This window comes from Mus caroli, chromosome 15, assembly GCF_900094665.2.
Source record: "Mus caroli chromosome 15, CAROLI_EIJ_v1.1, whole genome shotgun sequence".
NCBI lineage: Eukaryota > Metazoa > Chordata > Mammalia > Rodentia > Muridae > Mus > Mus caroli.
Window position 1 is genome coordinate 76,272,695 of NC_034584.1, and position 24,541 is coordinate 76,297,235.

Genomic DNA, 24,541 nt, shown 5'->3' on the forward strand with positions numbered 1-24,541 from the left:
CCCTCCCTATCCTGGGACTCTCTTTGTAGAGCAGGCTGGCCTTGAACTCAGAACTCTGGGATTAAAGGTGTGCACCTCCACCGCCTAGCTTGACATCTGTTTATTTGCGCATCATGTCTGCTCAGCTTCACTGGTGGTCGCAAATGTTAAGGAAGTCATGGGGGAAGTAAATATTATATAACCATAGAGTGTTGTTTAGCTACAGAGGCAAATCAGAACCTACGCTGACCCCACACTAATCCCAGCTCGAACATGTAAAGAGCCCATGTTGCCCCTAACTGCAAAGAGCTAAAAAACCAAAACCAAAACCAACCAACCAAACAAAACAGGGTAAATGGAAAGATAGCAGCGGTCAAAGGTGAGGGGAACTGAAAACATGACTGAAGAAGCCCTGAGTCTCCACAGGGGGCTGTCAAGGAAGGCTTCCCCAAGGAAGTGACCAGGATGATGGGTTTGTAAGGTTGCATAAGAGTTTTCCTTGTAAGGGAAGAGGAATATGCCAGGAAAAGCTGGGACGTCCCTAGGGTACCTACTGAGAACTGGGTTGTGTCACGAGGCCAGAGCATGGAATACAGTTGTGACTGGTAGTAGGGGATTGGAGTGTGGCTTTTCCTTCCTTCCTTCCTCCCTCCCTTCTTTCCTTCCTTCCATCTTTTCTTCTGCCCCTCCACCCTCTCAACCCCCCTTTGTGGGGGTTGTTCTTTTTCCAAGACAGGATTTCTCTGTGTATCTCTGATTGTTCCGGAACTTCATCTGTAGACCAGGCTGGCCTCGAACTCAAGAGATTTAGCTGCCTCTGCCTCCCAAGGGTTAGGATTAGCCTGTGCTACTCACCTGGCTGGAAGGCAGCTTTTCAAGGCAGTTTAGACCTAGGAGAAAACCCGATGAGCTTGTAGTTACCACTTCCTTCTGACCCCAGCGGCAACTTATTCCTGCCCTGGTTTGTGTGTGATTTATTGACGTGCCATGGAGAAGTGTCTCAGCACAGCGGCCAGTAGCCTGGTTTTGGCAGGGAACCCTGGAAACTGAGATTGCAGGGGATTTATTTTTCAGCTGCTTTAGGAGATTTTGTGGAGTCCCAGGGGCTGGCAGGGCTTGCCAGGGTGGGTGTGTCTGTGCTCAGCCCAGAGCCAGAGGACAGGGAATTAGCGTGTGCAGGGTCCTGAGTGGGAACGGCTGCAGTGTTCAGATTCCAGCTAAGAGGGCAGGACAGGCTTCTCTTTGTTCCTCCCCCGCTGTTCTCCTGCCAGAGCTCCAAGGCTAATAGAGGCCAAAAGAGTAGCTTAGAGGGAGGAGTGGAGGCTCTCAGCGCCCTTGAAAAGTGGCCACCAGGAATACTTCATGGGTGTGGCAGTGCACACCTTTGATCCCAGCACTCAGGAGGCAAAGGCAGGTGGATTTTCTGAATCAGAGGAATTGAGTTCCAGGACAGCCAGGGCTACTTAGAGAAACCCTGTCTCAAAAACCACAACAAAGAAACAAGCGAACAATGGCTGGGAAAATACTCCATAGGTGAAATGCTTGCTGTATAAGCATGAGCTGGCTTCCTAACACCCACATAAAAGTCAAGTGTACCTGTACCCTTGGTAGGACAGAGGCAGAGACGGGAGGGTCCCTGGAGTTCATTGCGCAGGCACCCTAGCTAAATCAATGCGTTCCATGTTTATTAAGAGACTCTCTCAGAAAACAAGAGGGAGAGTGAGGAAGACACCAAGCATTGACTTCTGACCTCTCTAATCAGGCAGATATCCATGCATGCACAACATACACATATGTGCACATACATGAGCAGCTACACATGGTGGTCACAGTCTGGGTTAACAATCTTTCCGGAGGACTTAGGTAGGCAGACCTTCTCCCTCTCGCTCACCCGGAGTTAAAGTATAGAGATCTGAGAGCCTAGCCCATGCTTTGGGCTCTGTGTGACTGTGGCAAGACCCTTTCTGGTTTTGTGGCTTTGAGTAGCTTCCCACAGGTTTATGGCAATCGAAAGAAACCATGGGGGTAAATAGACAAGCAAATAGATTTTAAAAAAAAATTTATTTATTTATTTTATGTATATGAGTACGCCATTGCTCTCTCCAGACACACCAGAAGAGGGCGTCAGATTCCATTACAGATGGTTGTGAGCCACCATGTGGTTGCCAGGAGTTGACCTCTGGAAGAGCAGTCGGTGATCTTAACCGCTGAGCCATCTCTCCAGCCTGAAAATAGAAATGTTAAGGCTGCAACTGTGTGTGTGCAAACGTGTGTGTGTGTATGCTTGTGTGTGTGCATATGTGTGTTTGTGCTTGTGTGTGTGTGTAGGTCTGTATGTTTATGGCTGAATTCAGCATCCTCTACATGTTAGGCACACCATTCACCACCAAGCTGCCTAGCTCCAGGGTCATCGGTTTTCATAGCTCCCATAGAGTGAGCGCAGTGTACAGGAACAGCGCTGGGCGAGACTTGAGGCTCCCCGAGGTCACTCTCAGCCTGAAATGTGTCCACACCACTGCTTACCAAACAGTCCTGGCTCCTCAGCTCTCAGTGTGCCATAGAAGTTTACCTTCCTGCCTTCTCGTAACGGGCGGCTCATCCAGCTTGTTCTGGCCACCGAGTTCTAATTAAATCAGAGCCATTAGTGGCTGGCAAAAGGATTCATTAACCTGCAGTTTGTCACAACCCCAGGCAATAATGACTTAGAGGGTCCTAGAGCAAGGGTGACGTGGGACATAGTTGGTTCACGGTGTTGCGGACAGGAGGCATGAATGAGAAACTAGTTCTTGGTGTCACAGCCTCTAGGGTTTTGGAAGTTTGTCACCCATGCTATCTAAGCCTATCCCTATTACAGAACAACGTGGGGCCCAGAAAGACAAAGAGATGTTCCAATTCACGTGGATGCAGAACACACAAGTTTGAGAGGTATCATAGCACGTACTCTTTGTCGGGGGGGGGGCACTGTAAAGATTGGAGTGGAGGTGTCTGTTTTTGGAGGACCCTTGAAAGCGTCTCAGTGTTTGGTGGGAAAATTCACAGAAGTACAGTATCATTTATGGCCACTAGAGGGCAGCTGGACCCAAGTTTGTAATTGAGGTGGGGTGGCGGCAAAAAAGCCCCACGTTTGGAAACTGGGTGGCCACCAGAAAATAAATGTGGGAGTGGAGAAAACTGGGCAACAGCAAAAGGTTTGTTTGTTTGTTTGTTTGTTTGTTTCTTTCTTTCTTTTTTCGAGACAAGGTTTCTGTGTATAGCCCTGGCTGTCCCGGAACTCACTTTGTAGACCAGGCTGGCCTCGAACTCAGAAATCCGCCTGTCTCTGCCTCCCGAGTGCTGGGATTAAAGGCATGCGCCACCACGCCCAGCAGCAAAAGGTTTCTGAATGCACCACAACCCGGTATCATCAAACTCAAAATGAATCTGGGCTGTTTCTACCAACTCTTGTGTGTTAGTATTGAACGTTCGATGTGCACGCTTTGACCGACGCGTGCCATACACTGTGGAGGAATACCACCTAAAAGCTCACAGAGGCCATGGTACATTGTAAATTGCAATGTCTTTGCTGCTAATGTAGAAACATGATGGAAAACGAAGTCAGCATTTTCCTCCAGTTGCTCCTTATTGGCTAAGTAGAAATTTAGCTCAGTCCCTGGCTGTGCATAAACCAGGTGTGGCAGAGCCCGCTGGAGGTCCGAGGACACCAGTTCAAGGTCATTCTTGGAAGTTTAGGGCCAACTTGGTATATGTAAGACCCCATCTAAAACAAAAACATCTGCTTCAGTTGCTGTCTGGAGTTTCAGAAGATTATTAAGGGAAATCTGACTTGGGAGTAGGGTAACACATTTCTAACAATTTCTGAATACAGGCCATTTGTTATTATTTTAATTTATGCAAAATGGCAGTCTGAGCATTGCCAATGAGAAAATCAAAATATCCATCAGTTCTAGAAAAAAAAAACCCACTGAAGGTATTTTACATTCCACAGTAGCAGGTAAACAGCTAAGATTTAGTTTCATAAAAACAAACGAACATCTCTACCTCATTAATATTGCAAATTTGCCTTTGTCTTTAACAAATGATAAAATTTTACGTGTACCAAAGAATTATTTTAAAATAAATTTCTTTTTTCAAATTAATGTTATCTCTTTGGTGTTTTTCTGTTTTGTTGTTTCTGTGGCTCTGGGGACTGAACTCAGAGTTTTATGCACGCCAGCCAGGAGCTCTGTCACTACACCAATCCCCAGGCAAAATGGATCAATTCCTTTGAATTATTCTCAGTAAGTACTCGATTTATAGGACTGTATTCTATACCTATATACATGACACTGAGAACAAATGTCTCGGCTACAGCGGCTGCAGATAGAAAAATGACAAGAGGTTTGCTCAGAGATAGTTAACCCTGGAGGGAAAGGAGGCAGACCAGCAGGCGAAAGACAGAGATGGATGAGACGCGGGTCTTGCTCTGAAAGGAGGGAGGCGGGGTGGATTCTAGATCTTCAGGCTGGAAGAAATCACTTCAGGGCATCTAATCTCTAACTGAGAAGACAGCTGAGGCCTAGGAGGGTTTTGTTGTTGTTGTTAGGTTTGTTTGTTTGTTTTTTCGGGACAGATTTCTCTGTAAAGCCCTGGCTGTTCTGGAACTTACTCTGATACCTGCCTCTACCTCCTAGTGCTGGGATTAAAAGTGTGTGCCACCACCTCCTGGCCTATTGGGCAGGAGTCTTATAATGGAGTGGTCAGGCAAGGAGATCCCAGGGCCCCTGACTTCAGCCCCAGCTGCTTGATCTCCAGGGGGTAATAACGCAGTGTAGGCCCTACAGAGCCCGGTCCCCAGGGTGTCCAGGCTGATTTTGCCACCTCTTTTTTTTCTCAGGGCCTCAAAACATGTAGGGAGGGGAAAGAACTCAGACAGCGCCCCTCCCCCTCCACTGTGATTTCTTGCCGGTTGCCTGGTAACCAGGGCATAGCCAGCTATGGCAACCTAAGGCTCAGAGGGGAGAGAATGGGATGAGAAGAGAAGAGGATCCTGGGCCCACACGTTCATCATTCAGTCACTGTGAGAAACATGCCGAGTGATTCTTGTCAGGCCCTGGGACCCAGAGAAGGATAAGATCTGCGTCTTTCAGGACTGTGCTGTCCAATATGGTAGATGGACATTCAAATGAAATAAAATTGAAAAAAAAAATCCAGGTCCCTGGTCATCATAGAATAGTGGGAAGTGCTCGGGAGCCACCTGTGGCTGGTGGCTATTTTATTGGACAGTGGACACATAGAACATTTCCATTATCACAGAAAGTTCTATTGGCCGGCCAGAAGCTCACTCGCCAAGGAGAGCAGCTCACAGGAAAGCAGGCCAGAGCCCTCAGTGTTGTGGGGTATGGCAGAAAGGAAGTGGCAAGATGATGGGTCGAGGACATGCCAAGAGAATGTTTGGCTTGTCTCCTGGCTCAGAGTGAGTGTTTAGGGCACGTCTGTGGTGTGGCGTGCACTCTGTGGCTGAGATGCTGTGCCCATCTGCTTACGTGCCTGGCTTTTGCAGAAGGCTCTGAGTTTCTCCAGCCTGGCTCAGTCCCTGGCACAGAGTAAGTACCCAGCCAATGGCGGCTCTTCCCACCATGGTCCTTCTCATACTATCATGTCACAGAGCAGCCTGGTGCTGGGGAGCACAGGGAAAGGTACTTAGCCCAGTGGCCACAGGCTGCTGAGGATCTGCCTCACCAGAGACAGCTGGGGTAGGTCTGTGGATTTCTTTGAGGTCTGGCCCGGGGCTGGCTAGCTTCATACCCTGAGTCTTACTTAGTAGAGGATCTGTCTGAAGCAAGATGGGTCTCAGAGAATGGATCTGAAGGGTACATTTGTATACACAGACATTCCAACATGAAGCAGAATCGCAGGCGCATGGACACAGATGGCCCTGGGGTCAGCAAAGTCTTAGGTGGTTGCAGAGGGAAAGTGGGAGGGCACGAGACAAACAGGGACATCACCGTTGGAGTAGCTCAGTTCTCTCTTACTGGTGACACTTCTCAAGGGTCCAGTCTTGGAGACAAGGACACATGGGTTATGCGCCATCCCCTCCCTAGGTGGCTCTGCGTTTAGGGCAGCTCAGCTGGCTGACGCCCATAGCTCTGTAGGATTCCAGAGACTCAGAGCAGCCATTCACTGCCACCCACTCTCAAGAGGCCAGAGCCTCCCTGCCCGGAGCTCTGTCCAGCTAGAGGGACAGGTCAGGGGAGAACTGGGCCCTCAGCTAGTGGACTGTGATCGGGAGGCTTAGTGAAAGCTCAAGAGAGGACCCAGAGAAGAGAGGTCTCTGAGCCCGGCCACATGGCTAGCCTCTGGGTGCAGAGGAGGGGGTGGGGTCTGCAAGAGGTCCAGCTTCCTTGACTGAAAACCACCGGCTTCTTTTCTGTCTTCTGATCCAGGTAGGTGTGCCTGCGTGTTTGTGTGTGTGTTATGTGGGGTGTGGGGGTGTGGGGAGGGTAGAACCAAGGTGTTCACAGGACACGGGGCTCACTGAGGAGGCAAGGATCTAGTGACACAAGAACAAGGTGATCTCAGAAGTTCTGGTCCTTGGGTCTGTGGCTAAGCGAAGGGTGAACACGGTGTGCCCAGGTGCATGTGGTGGGAACAGTGGGCGAGAGAGGTCAGGGCTGCAGGGATATGCCTAATGGAGAAGAGGCAGAGAGGCTGGACAGTTGAGGGAAATACATGGCCAGAGATGATAGGCTGAAGCCATCCCTTAAGGCAGAACAAGAGCCCCCATGCTTCCTGCTTCTCCTGTTCCAAACTTCAGAGAGACGGATGCGATACCACTCTCTACTGGCAGCCCTCACCTCCCCCCGCCTCTCCCCTGCCCCCCCGCCAGTCTTGGCCTGTGGTGTTGAAAGTAATGGAGATAACTTTGTCCCAGAGGCAGCACCAGTCAGCCCCCTGGGAACCCTGGAGACCACCTTGGGTAGTATGGTTCATCTACCCACTTGGCAATACTGGATCATCGAGGTGGGGACCCCCTTTTCTCTCAACTCCCTGCCCCCAGGCAGCCTTTTCCAACCTCATCCCTGACCCACTGCCCAGACCACAGAGTCCTTCAGTCACGCCCCACGGATCCACTACTCTCAGATCCGTTCCCAACATTTCCCCTTTCAAGCTGTCTTTGAAATGGTTGTTCCTAAGAGCAGCAAGGATCAAGTTATCTTGCAGGACCCGAACGGTTTTGCAGCCTCGCCTGGACCCTGTTCACCTTTAGCCTTATCTCTACTCTGCCAAGCAGAGCCTGGAAGCCTTGTGCTGGGGCTTTCAAAAGGAGGCTCTTTCTTCTCACCTGTGGGCTGTCCTTAGGAGCTACCTGATGCCAGGCACAGCTTCCTTCAGCTGACATCCACCCTATTCAGGCTTCCCCCAAATGTCTCTCACCAGCAAGACTCCGGCTCAGGGGCTCTTTCCTAGTGGGGTGCAGGGACCCCTGGTTCAGACTCTGTTCTCAGGCCATCTGGACATCCCACAGTCTCTGACCCAGATACCTGGACTCTTGTTTTCATTGCTATGGTGGTTTCTGCAAGAGACAGGCAAGATTACCTTCTTCCAGAGTCCTTGAATTCATATGTAACCTCCACAGAGCTGTGCAGGGAGAGCGTCCACCCTCCGGAACCAGGGAAAAGAGATAGCTAAACTCCATGCTGGGTTCTCTGATGTCAGGGGCAAGTTGTTTGATGGCAGTGCCTATAATGTGGCTGCAGACTGGGCAGCTGTATGAGGTGTGTGTCAATCTGCAGCAGGTGGAAGCTGTTGGGCCACAGGAAAACACAAACTTCCCTAAGGACTCAACAGGTCCTCACACTAGGTTCCCTCAGGCTGGCAGCGCCACCTGCTGGTTGAGAGCTGAGACTTTGTCCTTGTCCACCCTCCTCCCTTGTGATTGCCTTAGGGAAAGCTGAACAGCCTGGATGAACCACGCCTTCGCACCTGCTCCTCCGGAGATGCAGCCACACAGGGCTCCAGGCCCCAGAACATCTTTCTCTCACAGCCACATGCTGGGGCACCACACCCACCAAAAGCTCGCTGCAGATGTGTCCCCCCTCATCCCTGTCATCAAGAAGACTGGGCATTTGGATGCCTTCCCCCAGAGTAATGTCCTAGAGAATTCCAAACAGCCAAGCATTAGATCCAGGGCCTCTAGTATGTCCCAACAGGGCACTGCCATGGGGTCCCTGAGTTCCATGCCTCCCAATAGCTTTATGCCCAGGAAACTCAGCTCTATTTCCTTAACAATCCACCAGAATGTCCAAACACGGCCCTTAGATGCCTCACTTTCTCATTGGGAAGAATTGCCCAGTTTGCACAAGGAGGCTGTCACCCACAGAGAAGGGAGGCTGTCTGCTTCAAGTTTGCCACTCATGGCTCAAGTGCCACAGGTCAGGACCTCCTCTGAAGGCCATGGGAACCCAGAACTTACCAAAGTCAGCAGAACATCCACAGGGAATAAGCCTCTGGTGTCTTCATGCCTGACTTTACCTTTCCAAGCTCAGTTCATTCAGAGTTCATCAAGCCTCCCGGGGCCAGGTCCCATGGGACAAGTCCCTTCCAGAGCCTCTCCAGGAAGAGGCAAGTGCAGGCCCAGGGGTATTCCCAGATCCCGAGCATACCTCCAAAGGGCTACCTCTGCTGCAAATTTGTCTGTTGTGAGCACAAAAGTAGATAAAGCCAGACATATAGGCTCAGTGGCTCTCCACAGACCAGAACTGGCTATCAATATGCCTACACTAAACCCATCCAGACTGGTCAGAAGCGCAGAGCTTCCTGTTCTCAATGCCAGGATGGACCTGGCCACCAACTTACCTGTAGTATCCAAGTCAGGAAAAGTGACAGACTCGATTGCAGCAGGCACAGCCAGGGATTTAGCTAGAGCAGTGACAACCAAGTCAGGCCAGGTTCCGAATTTGGTAACTGCAACATCAGACAAACAGGAAAGTGTCAAGCTTTTGACCACAGGGGGCTCAAACATGGCTTTGCCAACATTGGATGAGGCCAAGCAGGGCATAACCAGGTTGGACACAGTCAAAGCTTTGGCCAGAGCCACTGTAGGCAGGCTGGACACAACGACAGATTCTCCTGCCTTGGAGACAAGCAGACTAGGTACAGCCGTGGATTCAGTTGTGCTGGTCTGCCCAGACCCAGCCAGTAGTGAGACCAAGCGACACACTGTCAACAATGGGACTATCCGAGACACGGTTACCTATGCTACCTCTCCTCTAAAGCCGAGCAGAAGCACAGACCCAGCCCAGGACCATGGCACTGTGGGTGCTTCCACAGACAGCCTCAAGGAACCCACCTCGCTGGACCTGGCCCGTGAACCCAAAGGTAAATGCAAGAGCTTGGTTGCGGGGAAGCCCTGCTGGTGGGCGAGCAGGGATACATCCAGCTCACCAGGTTATGAAAGAGAGTGGGGGCTCTCTGGTCAGAATTGAATAGGTGGCAGAAAAGGGGACAGGGGTTGAGGGGCTGAAGGATGCTGTCAGGAGGAAGGCTCACAGCTGAGGATATGCTAAGTCCTCTTCTTGACCAGGATCTATGCTTGCTGCTGCTGCTGCTTCTTTTTCTTTTTCTTCTTCTTCTTCTTCATTGTTTTTTTTTTTTTTTTTTTTTGAGACAGGGTTTCTCTGTATAGCCCTGGCTGTCCTGGAACTCACTTTGTAGACCAGGCTGGCCTCGAACTCAGAAATCCACCAGCCTCTGCCTCCCGAGTGCTGGGATTAAAGGTGTGCGCCACCACGCCCGGCTCTATGCTTGTTTCTTAGTTCTCTAAAAAGTCAGGCTAATTGGGTGATTAATAGGTGATTCCAGCTTTAAGGAAAGTCTATCTGAGTTCGAGGCCTCCCTGGTCTACAGAGCATGTTCCGGGATGGCTCTAGTGCTACACAGAGAAACCCTCTCTGGACACCCCCCCCCCCTGAAAAAAAAGGCTAATGAACAAAAACACAGAACTGCTACTTAAAAGGAATGTCAGTGACTGGGAGGTAAAGGTGGGAGGATAACGTTCACAGCCAGCCTTACCTGGAAGTCTTGGCTCCAGCTCTTTAAAGTTGGAGGTATGTGTGTGTGTAAATCCTATACATGTCTATAAACAGGTCAGCACAAGGGCTAGGAATTCTATGGATGTCTCAGCTCAGATTCTGGGTCAGGAGAAAGGCTTGGGAAATATCCAGTCCAATGCATGAGCTGAGTCCTTGGCTCGTCAGAGCCTCTTCTATCCCACTGTGCACACAACCTCCGTTTTCACTCTTTGTGGTGTGACCCCAGCTCTCCAGCTTCAGCTCAGCTCTCTCTCTCCTGAACTCTGCTGGACTCTTCCCCCTGGGTATCTCCAGGACATGTCCAGAGGCAGGGAGTCCTTTTCTTCTAGAACCAGCTGCTGCCCTCCCCCATCTTGCTCAGCTGCAGGAACCATGGTGATGGGATTCCCAGGTAACCAGTCTTCCTCATTTTCTTCTCCATCCCATTCAGTCTATTCCCAATTTGACTTATGTACCTACCGACTCTGTCCTTGACCATGTTGCTGTCCTGGAACTCACTATAACTATGTAGATTAGGCCGGTTTCAAACACCATATATGTGTAAACTGTACATACAAATATACATATATAGTTTCTATGCAGCCCTGGCTGTCCTGGAACTATGTAGATTAGGCTGGTTTCAACCCACAGAGCGCCCTAACCTCTGCTGGGGATTAAAGGCATGCACAGCCACACTTCGCAGCTGTCGCTACTATGTATCCTTCTGCTTCTTCCCTCTTCTACAAAGCTGCGACAGGCACTTAGTTATTTGATGGCAGAAGGTAAAAAAAAGTTTCACTATCCCCACCCCTAACCCTACTGTGCAGACTGCCTCTCCACCCTCTTAGATGGGGCAGCCCTTGTCTGCCATCTTTCTTGCCTCAGACCAGGTTCACATTTTGAGTGTTCTCTCACACACAGCGCTCTACCCCCTCTGGGCTTCCCTACCCGCGTTGCCCTTCACAGAAAACGCCCCTTTATTCTTTTCCTCTCTTCTCCATTTGCCTTTCCAAGTTGGCCCTCACCTGCTCCAAATCTTCCATTATATCTTCATGGTGCCCCAGCACCTGTGCGAACCAACTTTCTGTTTTCTCTATTAACATCCATAAGCTTTAAGGTCAAGGAGGTTTGGTCATCCTCAGGGTTGATCAACTAGCAATGCATCAAAGACTTTTTGGGTGGGTAAGAGAGGCTCAGGGAAGTTCAGGGTTATAGGGTTCAGCACCCAGGCTGGGAGCTGGGTCTGGAACCCAGTTCTCTTGATTCGGAGCTCAGTCAGCAACCGCGCCTGGGCAGAACCGCGGTGATCAAGCGCAATATCCCAATCACCGCGTGACTCACGCACGCGCACGGTCGCCGGCAGCTGCCACCAGCCTCCTGCGCCCTGGACCCGGTAAGGGGCTAGGGATAGGATCTAAGGAGACAGACAAGAACTGGGATACAGGCACCTTACCCGGTCGAGCATCCCCAGCTCCGGCACCCGCTCCCTGGTGCTGGCGCGGGAGCTGCGGGAAGGGGAGGGGCCCTCGGCGAGGCTGGCTTGCGCGCGGGTCACGTGGTGCCGGTGGCAGCGGCGGCATCGGTGCGCGCGGGCAGGGGCGGCGCGGCGCCGAGCGAGCGGAGGCGAGGTCCCGGGCGGGCGCGGGGCGCAGGGGCGGCGCGGCCGGGTGGCGGGTCGGGCGGGTAGGCGGTACGGCGCCGAGGGGCGAGGCCCGGCTGCAGGGGCCGCTTGGCCCAGGGAGAGCCCGCGCCCGGCTCAGCCTTGCAGCCCCGCGCCCTGAGCATCTCCCGGAGGACCCGAGACAAAGGAGGATTCATGTCCAAAGGTAGGGCTGTCGCCTGGGCGCCTGGCACCGGCCTGAAGGAGGCTGCGGCCCCAAGCCCTACCAAAGGGAGGGTTTGCTGTGCTGAGGACCCCACGTGCAGTGTGACATATGCATGGGCGCACGCACACCCGGTGGCACACACTTGGAAGCATAGTCTCGGGCAAAAGCCTACAGAGAAGCTTGGGGAGGTATGGAGACCCAGATGCTTAGGGAAAGCCTCCGCTGGGGCACATCAGGGCACGCACACACACGCACAGCATGAACTCCGAGCTCGGGTACCAGACCACCTACAACCAGTAAGAGACCTGTGCGCTGACACATCAGTCAGTCCCCTCCCCCCACACAGAGACCAAGCACAGAGACAGGCACCAGCTGGTGGTCTCCAAGGGAACTATTGGCCTCCTGACTAGAATGGGGGAAGGGGAGTGTCCCAGGGCCCTTTGCTTCTTTTAATGGAGAAGGATTTGTTTGTTTCTTTTCTTTTTCTTTTTTCTTTTTTTTCTTTTTTTGGAGCTGCCCAGGGCTGGAGCTGGGATGAACTGGAATTGGGTCTATGATGGGTGTGGGATCTTAAAGGCTGCTGGTTACCAGGGAATGGATAAGATTCCTCAGCTTAGGAGGGAAGGGAGAGCCCTAGCCATAAGCTAAGGGGACAGGCACTATCCCTAAAGATCTCCTTTTCCTATTGCCACCTTTCCAACAGAGGGGTGGGGTTTCTGGTCCAGACAAAGACAGAGCCATTCATTTTCCCATAGTAGAAAGCACTATATCCTTGCTTGTCTTAGGGATGGAGTCTGCTGTCCTGAGGGACCAGAGCTGAGTCAGGTGGACTGTCTCTCTTTCTGGAGCTCTGGTGTGGCAGGTACCTAGCAGGGAGTGCTGCAGACAGATGCACCCTTTTCTGGGTGAGCTGGGAGCTTAGGAGTGGGTCCCCAAGGACCATCTAGCTGCTTTCTGCCATGAGCACAGCTATGGGCTCTTTCTCTATTCTTGGGGAGCCCTCTTTCCAATCTCAGATGCAGAGGACAGAGGAGGTTTCAATAGGTGTACCTACCTTGACTGTGGCTCACATAACAGCTATTTGTTGGTTGGGGGTGGGGTCCAGGTGCTCTGGGGAAGGAGAGAGGTGTCTGCAGGGACACCTGCCTGGTGGGACTATGATCCGTCCACTATCTTTCATCCATCCATCCATCCATTGTTGAGAGTCTATGATATGCCAGGTGTGTTGGGGACAGAGAACAAGAAGGCATGGCTCCTTCCTCAAAGAGGGCTGGGAACTTGCACATATTCACCGACAGGGCTTTTACATGCATGGTTTTGCATGGTTTTCACAGTAGGCCAAGCAAGCAAGGCAGGTACATCCCCTATCTTCTGAGAAAAAAACCAAAACCAAAACCAAAACCAAAACCCTAGGCTGGGATTCATGCCTGTGTCAGCTACCCATCAAAGGATGGCCTGGTGGGACCTGGGGAATGGGAGGAACAGACTCCCATAGAGACCAACTCCAGAGCGGTCTACTGGTTAGGTCCCCTCACAGACAGTGGGTCCTCCAGGACAATGACCTTGTCTTGGATACAACGATATCCTTGGCATTTACTGTAGTGGTTGATTTAGTTGGGCTTTCACTTGACAGCCTATGGAATGTCCTGGAATAAATGAATGCGCTTAGGTACTGTAGAACCTACAGAGGATGGAGGCAGCCCACAGTGAGGGGCCCACCACATCAAATGGGCAGGCTTTCAGTGAGGAGTTGTTACTTAGCTGGGATCTTGAGGGGGGACAGGGCGTTCTAGCCAAGCTTGTTCCACAGCAGCGTGGCCATCAAATTGGCCAAGGAGTTACTTGGGCATTTGGTCAGCTTCCTCTTTCAATCAAGGTCAGACAGACAGAGCCATCATTTGTAGGCCACGATGTAAGACCGCATGCTTTGTAAGCATACTTGCGACCTCCACATGTACAAGTACCCTTGCCTGCATCCCTGGTTGCTTGTGTCACAGCACAGGCTGTGGGTACCAAATGTGCCTGGCAGGCAGGCAGGCAGGCAGGCAGGCAGGCAGGCAGGAAACCAAAAGGGCCAGGCTGTGGGAACAGCAGGAAGAAGAAACTGGTTCCCAAGGCAGATGTGCTAAAGGGGCACATGAGCCATGTATGGAGTGGAGGAGCAGACTCAAGCTATTCAGAGTCAGCTGTCTCAGGGCTGAGCCAACCTTGCTGCCCTCTGGAGCCACCTGGCTGGCAACAGCCTCCTGGGAAGCAGGAGGGAACTGAGCCAGGCTCTGGGGAGGTGTTAAAGCTTTGTCAGATTTAGCTGTGCCTGAGGAGGACAGGGAAAAAGAAGACAGGGGAAACTTCCCATCAGGAAGTACATCTTGCCAGTACCAGGAGAAGGACCAGGTGGTGGGGGTACCAGAGCAGACTCCTGCCTGGGCTTGGCGGTGGGGAGGGAGACACGTTCCCACTTCCTCCTGACCATCTGCTGCTCCGTCGACTCTCCTCACACACAAGGCTGAGATGCAGGGCGATAGTCATGAACTACCCTAAGATGGCAAAGCCTCTTAGAGAACATGGAAGCAGAGAATATGTTTGGGAAATTAGCAGCTGGGGACACCTCCCCCTCCTAAATACATTCCCCGTGCACAGCGTCAAACCTTCCCCTCTCCAGAAAGCCGAACTTGAAAAGGGTAAGGGCAAAGCTTGGATCTGTGAGGCTATACTCCGGGCTCGTGAGCATCGTACCTCTCGGTGATGCCCACCACAGTCTTCATCGTGGCCCTACTACCATTCTCCAGAGGAAGAAGCAGGCTGAGAGAAGAGAAGTGGCCCACACAAGTCAACAAGCTGACAGACAGCAGAGCTAAGATCTCTTTCACCGCACCCCCCACACTCACTGTACAGAGAGGGAGATAGAGTTGCTTTCTTCTTGGACTTATTCTGTTGGACAGTGTGACCCTGCTACATCTCTCCTATGTGTGAACACATCTTGGGTCTGCCAAGGGGACCCTTGATCTTCTTCTCTAGGGAGGGAGGGCTGTTTTCTCAGCCTTCTCTTCTGTGGCTTACTGGTATGAAAGTGTTATCACAGGGAAATAGCAATCCTTGTTTGGGTCTCAGTCCTTACCATGGGCTCTGTAGACTCAAAACTTGGTGTGGAAGGGTGTCAGGGGATCCTCTGCTGCACACCAGCCATGCAACTCATGGCACGGAGGGGAAACTGAGGGTGAAGGTGGATTAACACTCTGCAAAGAAGGGTGGCTCCGATGGCTTCTAAGAGACCCAAGTAACCGAGGCTGTTGACAGTTACTAGACCTAGAGACATAGACCTACTGCCCTAAAGGTTCTCTGTTCCATAGCTGGCAAGGTAAGATGTAGGTCTGAATAACTGAGATGTCTCGTGGAACAGTGATCTTTGGGAATGGAGTTAGCCATCCAGGAAATATTTGGTACTGTGTAGAGATGCTTTTGGTGGCCATATCTGAGAGACTTGAGACTGTAGATGCTAGTAACTATGCTGCAGACATAAGTCTGTCAATCCTGCTGCAGTAGATGATACCCAAGTATCGGTAGGGCTAAGGGGAAGGGGCCCTTGGATCGCACATGTAGATGTAGTGCCTTGGAGCAGGTTCAGGATGATCCATTGTCCTCTTCTGGCCTCTGAATACACATGGTACACACACTTACCTTATGCACTTACCTATGCATAAGGTGAAAACAGATAAAAATAACCCTGGAGAACTGCATCCTGGAACAGATTTTGACACTGACCTAAACTGTGCTCATCTTGAGCAAGTCCTCAGGACATCAGTGTTTTCCCCACATCCACTGTGGGACCCAGACCAGATGATGTTATGGTCTCTTCTAGTCCCAACGCCATGACTCCATATCAAGACACTCTTGGTCTTCCATGAAACCCTTGCTCTCTTGCTGCTCACCCTGCCTATCTCTCCCACCTTGGCTTTTCAGGGCTCCCAGAGGCTAGGACGGACGCAGCCATGTCAGAGCTGGTACCTGAGCCCAGGCCTAAGCCGGCGGTGCCCATGAAGCCGGTCAGCATCAACTCCAACCTGCTAGGCTACATTGGCATTGACACCATTATCGAGCAGATGCGCAAGAAGACCATGAAGACAGGCTTTGACTTCAACATCATGGTCGTTGGTATGGAAAGCCATGGGGTCATGGAAGGCCTAGTGGTGGGCAGCACCCAGGATCCCATTTCTTTCCCTAGAATGGCCTGGCTTCTCTAGGGTGAGCTCTTTCTAGGACAGAGGATTTCAGATGCTGATCACAAGGGCCTGGTCCCCTCCTAACCTGCTGATTCAAGGACAGGAGATTTGGATGGATGGCCAGGCTAGCTTCCCCACTAACAGTGTAGACAGGCTACCTGTTGGTCACTCTGAGCTGGCTTTTAGGTTTGTGGGATGGCCTAGCCTTTTCCCACCTGGAATGGGGTAGCCTTTTCCCACCTCCAAGAGCCATGAGAGGACTGGGAAAGAGAATTTTTTTTTTAAAGATTTATTTATTATATGTAAGTACACTGTAGCTGTCTTCAGATGCACCAGGAGAGGGCTTTAGATCTCATTACGGATGATTGTGAGCCACCATGTGGTTGCTGGGATTTGAACTCAGGAACTTCAGAAGAGCAGTCAGTGCTCTTAACCGCTGAGTCATCTCTCCAGCCTCAGAAAGAGATGGTCTTATTATTCATGTTTTGTAGAACAGTAAAGCTTCAAATTTTTCCAGGGTTTTGGTCACTAGCATCAGTGAGTCACAGAATGTAGCAGAAAGGAGCATTTGTCTAATCTGAGTTGTTCCCTGAGTGTGCAAACAGAGAGCGAGGCATCCTCTTCTCCCTTCTTCTTCTCCCAGTTCAATCAGCGAACCCTGTCACTTTAGCCTTGTAAAGGTCTCCTAGGTGTGTCGGCTTCTGCCCATCCCTCTACCACAACTCTAGGCTGAGCTAGGGTCTCACCTGCATTACTGCAGCTACGCAAGCCAGCGTTGCTCACATAGTACTGACCTGGAGCAGGATAAGAACCGTGGCCAGGTTAGAAATCCTCCCAGCAGTTTGCTACAAATGCACCAGCTGAGCTGACAGTGCGCTCTCTGAGGCAGATGTTTAACTTTCGCCTACCAAAGTCTTAGCACAAGAACCAGAAGCAGTTGGCTCATGGACACTTACAGCTGGGCTGTGGGACAGTTGGGGTGACCTTCACCCTCCTGGTCTCCCTTCCTCTCCAGTTTCTTGTCCACTGGCTACCCAATGGCTTTTCCAACCTGCAGAACTCATTGGACCATCCATCCTAATTCCATAGCTCTCTCTCTTTTTTTTTTTTAAAGATTTATTTATTATATGTAAGTACACTGTAGCTGTCTTCAGACACTCCAGAAGAGGGAGCCAGATCTCGTTGCGGATGGTTGTGAGCCACCATGTGGTTGCTGGGATTTGAACTCCNGACCTTCGGAAGAGCAGTCGGGTGCTCTTACCCACTGAGCCATCTCACCAGCCCCCCATAGCTCTCTCTTAACCTCGGGATAAATTTAGACTTCTCTCCCGACTGGGAGCTGCTCCAAGTCAGCTCTTACCAGTTCCCATCTACACTCCACTCTGCACACAGAGGCCTTCTACTTGCTGAGCTCTTTCCTATAGAGCCGTCATTACATGATGGTTTAAGTGGCTTTGGCCAATTCCCCAGGTGGCATGAGAAAATGCATCTGTTTGCCACTCCTAGTCTCTGCTGGTCCCTTCCTTCCTTATCCATCTGTAAAGAGACAGCAGGGATCACATGACAAGCCCAAAGCAGTGGGAACACCTCAGTTGGTGTCTAGAACCCTGGGCTTTTTCCTCTCTGCCTGGCCACTTTTTCCCCCCAACATACCACACGGATGCTTTAGACCAGCCCTTCTTGGTTTTACCATCCAGTTAATTCCTCTTAAAGCCCAGTTAAGCCACAGGTTCCGAGTTGTGGCTCTGAGGTGGAACTTCTGCAGACATCTGGGCGAATGGCAGCATTGGTCACCAGCTACGAGGCATTCTGAATTCTTAAGCATGAAAACTGCTACTCAGACCTGTGGTTCTTGAGCGAGCTTGCACTTGGAGGCCCTCTTTGAAGGCAGAGCTATATAACTAACACAGGCCGAAAGGGAGCCGTCATGGAGGAAGGTGCTGTGGTCCTGCCTGCCCAGCCTCCTCTCCTCTCCTCTCCTCTCCCAGCACTTCCTCCAATCGGTCATTAGGCCTTCTCAGAACACAATTTAAAAAGTAGTGGGGCTTGGAAGGATGGCTCAGTAAGCAAGAGCACCGGTTGCCTGAGGGATTGAGTTTACATCTCCAGCATCTACATAAAAAGCTAGGTGCAGCCAGCTACCTTGTACTCATGGTCCTGGTGCAGTGGGGAGCAGAGATGGGAAGCTCACTGGGCCTTGCTGGTTACCAGCCTAACTCCAGGCTCAATCAGAGATCTCATCTCAAAGGAATAAGGTGGGGAGTGATAGAGCAGCACACTCAGTGTCCTCTCCTGGCCTCTGCAAGCACATGCACTGGTACACATACATGAACATATAACATATACTCCCATATATACATAAACGTACGTACATATATACATAAACATAACATACACACATATATACATACATGTTATACATACATATATACATATGCATGTACACACATATATACACATGAGCATATATCACATCACACATACCACATATATATACACACACATACTTAGGTATACATACATACATGCATAAATGAGCATATAACATCCATCCATACATAGCCTATAATACACACATCACATATATACAGATCTATACCACACACCACACACACGTACACATATATGCACACACATACAACATGAATATATAACATACATATATACACAGAATATATATATGTATGTGTATGTATATGTATATGCATATGTATGTATATGTGGCACCATTCTTGGGGTGTGAGCCCTGGTCTTGCATTCACTGGCTTTGCTGCCTCATACATGTTACATTAGAAGAGGTTTCTAGGGCTATCTTAGCTAGGGATATAACTCTGTTATGAGATATACAAGGACGGTATAAAGAATAATTTTAGGGGTTAGGGATTTAGTTCTGTGTGACTGTCAAGCACAGTGCCCTGGTTTTCAGTCCCCAGCACCGGTTGGGGGAGGGGCGTTAAAAAGACCAATTTTATTAACAGATGTGGAAATGCTCAGGCACCATGAGTCGGGATCTGAAAGTAAAGTAATTCTTCTGTTCTCACTTTTGCTGTTATCAAATACAGAAGAGCTAAGCTGAGTAAAACCACAAGCCAAACCAAACCAGAAAACTACACCACCCACACTACCCACATGCACAAGTTGTGCTTTCTCCCCCTGGTCCTGGAGTCCATGAAGGGACATGGAATCCAACTGTCATTTCCCAAGGCCCCTCTGTGTTAAAGAGACACCAATGCTCATTCCTCAAGGGGTGTTCAAATAAGGTTTGGCCTGGACTACAGCTCTGGAGTTCTGTAAGTGCACAGGAGGGCTCTGCAGCTCAGGAGGCAGATGTGGGGCCTGTCTCCCTTTTTCTGTCTCCCCTTCCCGTGCTGCAGGCCAGAGTGGACTGGGCAAGTCAACACTGGTCAACACCCTCTTCAAGTCCCAAGTGAGCAGAAAGGCCTCCAGCTGGAACCGGGAGGAGAAGATCCCCAAGACAGTGGAGATCAAAGCGATTGGGCATGGTGAGGACTAGGCCAGGATCCTCTGTGGACATCAGTGTGTGTGTGTGTGTGTGTGTGTGTGTGTGTGTGTGTGGGGTCGAGGGGAAGCTGTGCCAAGCAAGAGAAAGGAAGGGAGCATACTGGGGAACGAGGAAGCCCAGGGAGGATTTAGATAGAAGTAGAAAGAGGAAGAAGCCAGGCACGGTCTCCTAGGTGTAGCGAACAGCATGCGTAAAAGTGCTGAGTGGGAGAAGTCTGTAACCTTGACTTTGCACATAGCTGCTTCTGAGAAGTATGGGTGTTGCTGGCCAGTGGACCGCAGGACCTCCGATGCTTTCTGTTCTCTCTAGTGATAGAGGAAGGTGGTGTCAAAATGAAGCTAACAGTCATCGACACACCAGGTTTTGGAGACCAGATCAACAATGAAAACTGGTAGGTGCCTGCCTCTGAGATTTTCTTCCCCTTAAATATTATGCTAGGAAGACAAGGCGAAGACTCATTCCCACTGAGAACTACCTGTATCTTCCCTCGACAAGTAGTTTGGTCCCATGGGAGCTATTCTTGCTGACCACCCATGGAAAGCCATTCGTTGGAGAGGCTGAGGGAGAGCTGGCTGTTGGGTTGAGAAAGGAGGGAGTGGGGAATTGTGCCCCGACTGTGCTTCAGAGGCACGCTGGAGTTTTTTTCCTTGGATCTTTGGGTGGATCCCATCTGTCTTAGTTAGGGTTTTACTGCTGTGAACAGACACCATGACCAAGGCAATTCTTATAACGACAACATTTAATTGGGACTGGCTTACAGGACCAAAGGTTTAGTCCATTATCATCCCCAGGCAGGAGCATGGCTGACGTAGGACTGGAAGAGCTGAGAGTTCCACATCTTGTTCCAAAGGCAGCTAGGAGAAGACTGACTTCCAGGCAGCTAGGATGAGGGTCTCCAAGCCCACGCCCACAGTGACACACCTACTCCAACAAGGCCACACCTCCTAATAGTGCCACTCCCTGGGCCAAGCATATACAAACCATCTATTTTTTTTTTTTCTGCCCTTCAGCTGGGAGCCCATTGAGAAATACATCAACGAACAGTACGAAAAGTTCCTGAAAGAGGAGGTGAACATTGCCAGGAAGAAACGCATCCCTGACACCCGTGTCCACTGCTGCCTCTACTTCATCTCCCCGACAGGACACTCGTACGTACCACACCTACTCCTCCTGCTGGGCAGTTTGGGTCATCTGTGCCATAGATTGGAGACACCATAGCTGGACTTAGCTGGGGAGAGCCAGATGGCTGGAAGGCCATGGCCCTGGGACCTTAGGGTTCCTCAGACTTTTTATAAGAAAGTAAAACTGGCCGTTACCGCCTTCCATACTGCTCACCAGTGTCTCCATACAGCCCAGCTGTACCAGCAGAGAGAACTTAAGCAGAGGGTACCTCGTTAGCTCAATGATACTTGCTTTGGGCAAGGCTCAGGGGTATGGGGGTGGCAAGAAAGGTGAAGCCGAGAGAACCAGGGCTCCTGCATTGGGCCTGGTATTTAGGCAAGATATGGAACTTGGCTGTGGGAATCTAGAGTGGCCATCTCAGTTGGGGGAGCCAGACATCTAGAGATGAAGGCTGTGCCGGGAACACGCTTTGTAAGCAGCAGGTGGGCCCCGTGATAGGGAGTGTGGCAACAGGCAGAGGTCAGACATCTCATCCATGTTTCCAGCCACCCTCCTGCGGGGTACTGTGTACCTCTAAGCCTCTCTGCAAGGTCAGAACTTAAAGCTTTTGAGAGGATGTAGACCCTGAAGTTTGAAGGTGCCAGGGGTACCCAGCCAGTGCTGAGTGGTAGAGGTTGTAAAACAATAACCTTGGATCAGATCTAGGTCCTCAATAACCTGAGGGCTTTTAAAGCTTGTTTTGTTTTGTTTTTTAAGAGTGGGTACTAGGGATTGAATCCAGGGCCTTACACATGCCAGATAAACACTGTACCATTGAGCTATATACCAGCCCTCTTCCTCTTCCTCCTCTTCTTCTTTTACATATTTATTTATGGTTTTTTTTTTTTTTTTTTTTTTTTTTTTTTTTTTTTTTTTGAGATAAGGTTTCTCTGTGTAGTCCTAGCTGTCCTGGAACTGGCTCTGTAGACCAGGCTGGCCTCAGACTCAGAGATCTGCTTGTTTCTGCCTTCTGAGTGCTGGCATGTGCCACCATGCCTGGCCCTCCTTTACGTTTTAAGACAGGGTCTCACTTAGTTGTCCAAAATGGCCTTGAATTTACTCTGTAGTTTAGGCTGGCCTTGAAATTGAGATCTTCCTTCCTCAGCTAGCAAGATAGCTCAGCTAGCTCTTCCCAGACCTCAGTCCACAGTTAGGGGACACTGTCAGACAGTCTGACTTAATGGATCCCCAGATTGCAAACTCGAGTCAGACTGGGGGGGGGGGCTAGAGCTTGCCTCTACGGTATGAGCTGTAGGGACTGACAGGAGGCCATTGAGAAGAGTTCAGTTGGTGATGACCATCCATGTTTGTCCCCCAAAGAAAGAAATTCTTGGGTCAGGGAAGGTGTTGTGGATGGTTTGAGAGAGTTTAAGGAGAGGGATGCTTTGTATAGAAACTGAGGGAGATAAGAGGGAGCTTGACTCTGAGGGGTTGAGGACAAACTTGGGGACATGCAGCAGGTGCTGAAGCAGTAGACATGTGCAAGAGAAGAGGCTGCAGCTGCAGGGCCTCAGCTGCCTGGCCTCAGCCAGGTTCCCAGACCAGTCCGCTCCTCAGGGCCATCAGGCAGTCTGGCGCAGTGGCAGTGGCTGAGTCAGGAAGGGGATGTGGCTCTGACCTTCCTGCCTTCTCTGGGCCCCAGCTTACGACCACTGGATCTTGAGTTCATGAAACATCTCAGCAAAGTGGTCAACATCATTCCTGTCATTGCCAAGGCTGATACCATGACCCTGGAGGAGAAGTCGGAATTCAAGCAGAGGGTGAGCTGGGGCCTCTCTGTCCTTTTCCTACCTCTAGTGCTGCCTTCCCCTCCTCTGGGTCCAAACCATCTCCTGTCTGCCATGTCTTCCACTTCCCTAGTACTCCAGTTCTCCACCTTAACTCCCTCCCACTTCCCCATCCAAGGCAAGGGCTAGATGTTCCTGGGACCGATGGCAAGGCCATCGGTCCCAGGTTTCCTTTCCCTCCCAGTCCACACTTGGTCGGCAAAGGCTCCCAGATACACTCATCACCGAGAACCCATCCAACGTTAGGTTACTAATCGGTAGCAAAGCCCTGCTTGTTCCCATTGGGTGAAAAAGAAACCAAAAACTAAAAACAACACGGAAGAGGTCCCAGAGGAAGAGTCTTAAGCTGGTCTTGAAGGAGAGCTGCGAGCCCGGGAGGTGGGCTTTACCACCCTTCCCTGCCGCCTGGATGTCCCAGGGGCGGAGCCTGTGCTCTGACTCCTCCTCCCGCTGCCCTTAGCGCGGAGACCGCTTTCCTATCTGACCTCTCTAGGTTCGCAAAGAACTTGAAGTAAACGGCATTGAGTTCTACCCTCAGAAGGAGTTTGATGAGGATTTGGAGGACAAGACAGAGAATGACAAAATCCGGGTATGTGCACGGGGCCCTCTTTGTCACCAGATGCCCCCTCAGTGCCTCTGGGGGTAGGGTGGGGGTGCCTTCAGGTCCTTCCTCCTGTTCTTCCCTTACTGTAAGCCGTTGTCCTGTCACCTAACCCAGACAACAGGAATTATGGAAGTCAGTGACCCTCACTAGGACTGTGAGCTCACAGAGGGGCTTCCTGTGCTCAGGGAACTGGTCCCTTCCATCAGCAAATAGTAGGCAAGCCTCGCCTTCCTTCCCAAGAGTTGGCAAAACCATTGTCAGATGATGGGGCACTGGGCTAGTGCCCAAAGGAATCTATACTCTAGGTCAGTGTTTGCCTCGGTTTCTCCCTCTATAAAATACAGAGGCTGGACTAGGTGAGCGGCTTATGGGCTTTCTCTGTCCCTAAAAGAACTATTTAAAAAATAAGCTTGAGCAAACGACATATGTTTAATGCGTAAAGGCACTTGATGGCAAGCTGATAGCCTGATGAACTGGATCACCAGGATCCATGTGGCATAAGGGAAGAATTAACTCCCAAAAGTTGTTCCCTGATCTCTGTATACACTTGAGAGAGCACGAGTGTAAATACACGCACACGCACATGCAATGTAATTAAACATCTTAAACAAACAAACCACTTTAGAACTCCAGTATACACCCCAGCAGAGCAGGACTGCTTGGCTGGGCCGTCGTGGGCACAGAGCTCTACAGCCCTAGCAGCTGCTGAGATGCCTTCCATGGCTCTGGCTGCACCAGGGAACCAGGTTTGGAGACTATCAACTATGTGATGTCTAAGGTCTTGCTCTTAATTAAAAATCTTTTGATTCTGCATCAGACACCTGGGCCCATTGATCAGCCTGTGTGCCCAGTGACAAATCAAATCTCTTACAGTTTAGGTTTTGAGACTCTTCTAGACTCTTCTAGAAAGTTGAATACTGTAGAGAAGCCCTTTACTCCTTACAGTGGGACAGACAGTTGAAAAAGACAACTGAATTAAGTTCATCACTTAAGAAAAATTCCTTTTAATGACATTAATTTACTTATTTGTGTGTGGGGTGAGTGATGGGGAGCTGGTATGTGCCTATGGCATGTATGGAGCTCACATGATACCTTTTAGGAGTTAATTTTCTCCTTTTACCAAGTGGGTTCCATGGATCTAACTCAGGTCATCAGACTTGGTGGCAAGCATCTTTATGCATCGAGCCATCTCACCAGCCTCAGATAATCACCTTTAAAAGTGATGTTTACAAATCTTAAATGTTGGAGAAGAAATATTTTAGGTAGCTAAAATGCCTTTAAAATATGTCACATCTATAGGCCTTCATGTTTTTGTGGTGCTAGGGACTGCATTGCCTCTCTCTCTCTCTCTCTCTCTCTCTCTCTCTCACACACACACACACACACACACAC

At 50.5% G+C, this 24,541-nt stretch overlaps 1 protein-coding gene and 1 long non-coding RNA gene across 10 annotated transcripts in view; one reads left to right on the plus strand and one right to left on the minus strand.

Moving 5' to 3' along the window:
* Window positions 1–2,167: 2,167 nt before the first annotated feature.
* Window positions 2,168–11,565, minus strand: LOC115029420. 2 transcript variants are annotated; one of them, XR_003834990.1, is made up of 3 exons: window positions 11,482–11,565; window positions 8,815–8,922; window positions 2,168–2,204 (listed from the first exon to the last, which is right to left on the minus strand). It is a non-coding gene; the product is annotated as an uncharacterized LOC115029420 (long non-coding RNA). The 2 variants fall into 2 exon arrangements; XR_003834989.1 differs by lacking the exon at window positions 2,168–2,204 and adding an exon at window positions 7,311–7,531.
* Window positions 5,318–24,541, plus strand: part of Septin3 (septin 3) — a 25,741-nt gene continuing 6,517 nt past the window's right edge. For 3 of the 8 annotated variants that reach the window (XM_021183886.2, XM_029470060.1, XM_029470061.1), the window contains exons 1-7: window positions 11,582–11,854; window positions 15,815–16,006; window positions 19,449–19,577; window positions 19,907–19,988; window positions 20,608–20,745; window positions 22,401–22,518; window positions 23,039–23,134. In XM_021183886.2, the coding sequence (XP_021039545.1) occupies window positions 11,845–11,854; window positions 15,815–16,006; window positions 19,449–19,577; window positions 19,907–19,988; window positions 20,608–20,745; window positions 22,401–22,518; window positions 23,039–23,134 (765 nt within the window). In that variant the 5' untranslated portion in view covers window positions 11,582–11,844. Of the gene's footprint in view, window positions 5,562–7,903; window positions 9,337–11,366; window positions 11,422–11,581; window positions 11,855–15,814; window positions 16,007–19,448; window positions 19,578–19,906; window positions 19,989–20,607; window positions 20,746–22,400; window positions 22,519–23,038; window positions 23,135–24,541 lie in introns of those variants that run through there. The other 5 variants (XM_029470058.1, XM_021183885.2, XM_029470062.1 and 2 more) reach the window with 3 other exon arrangements.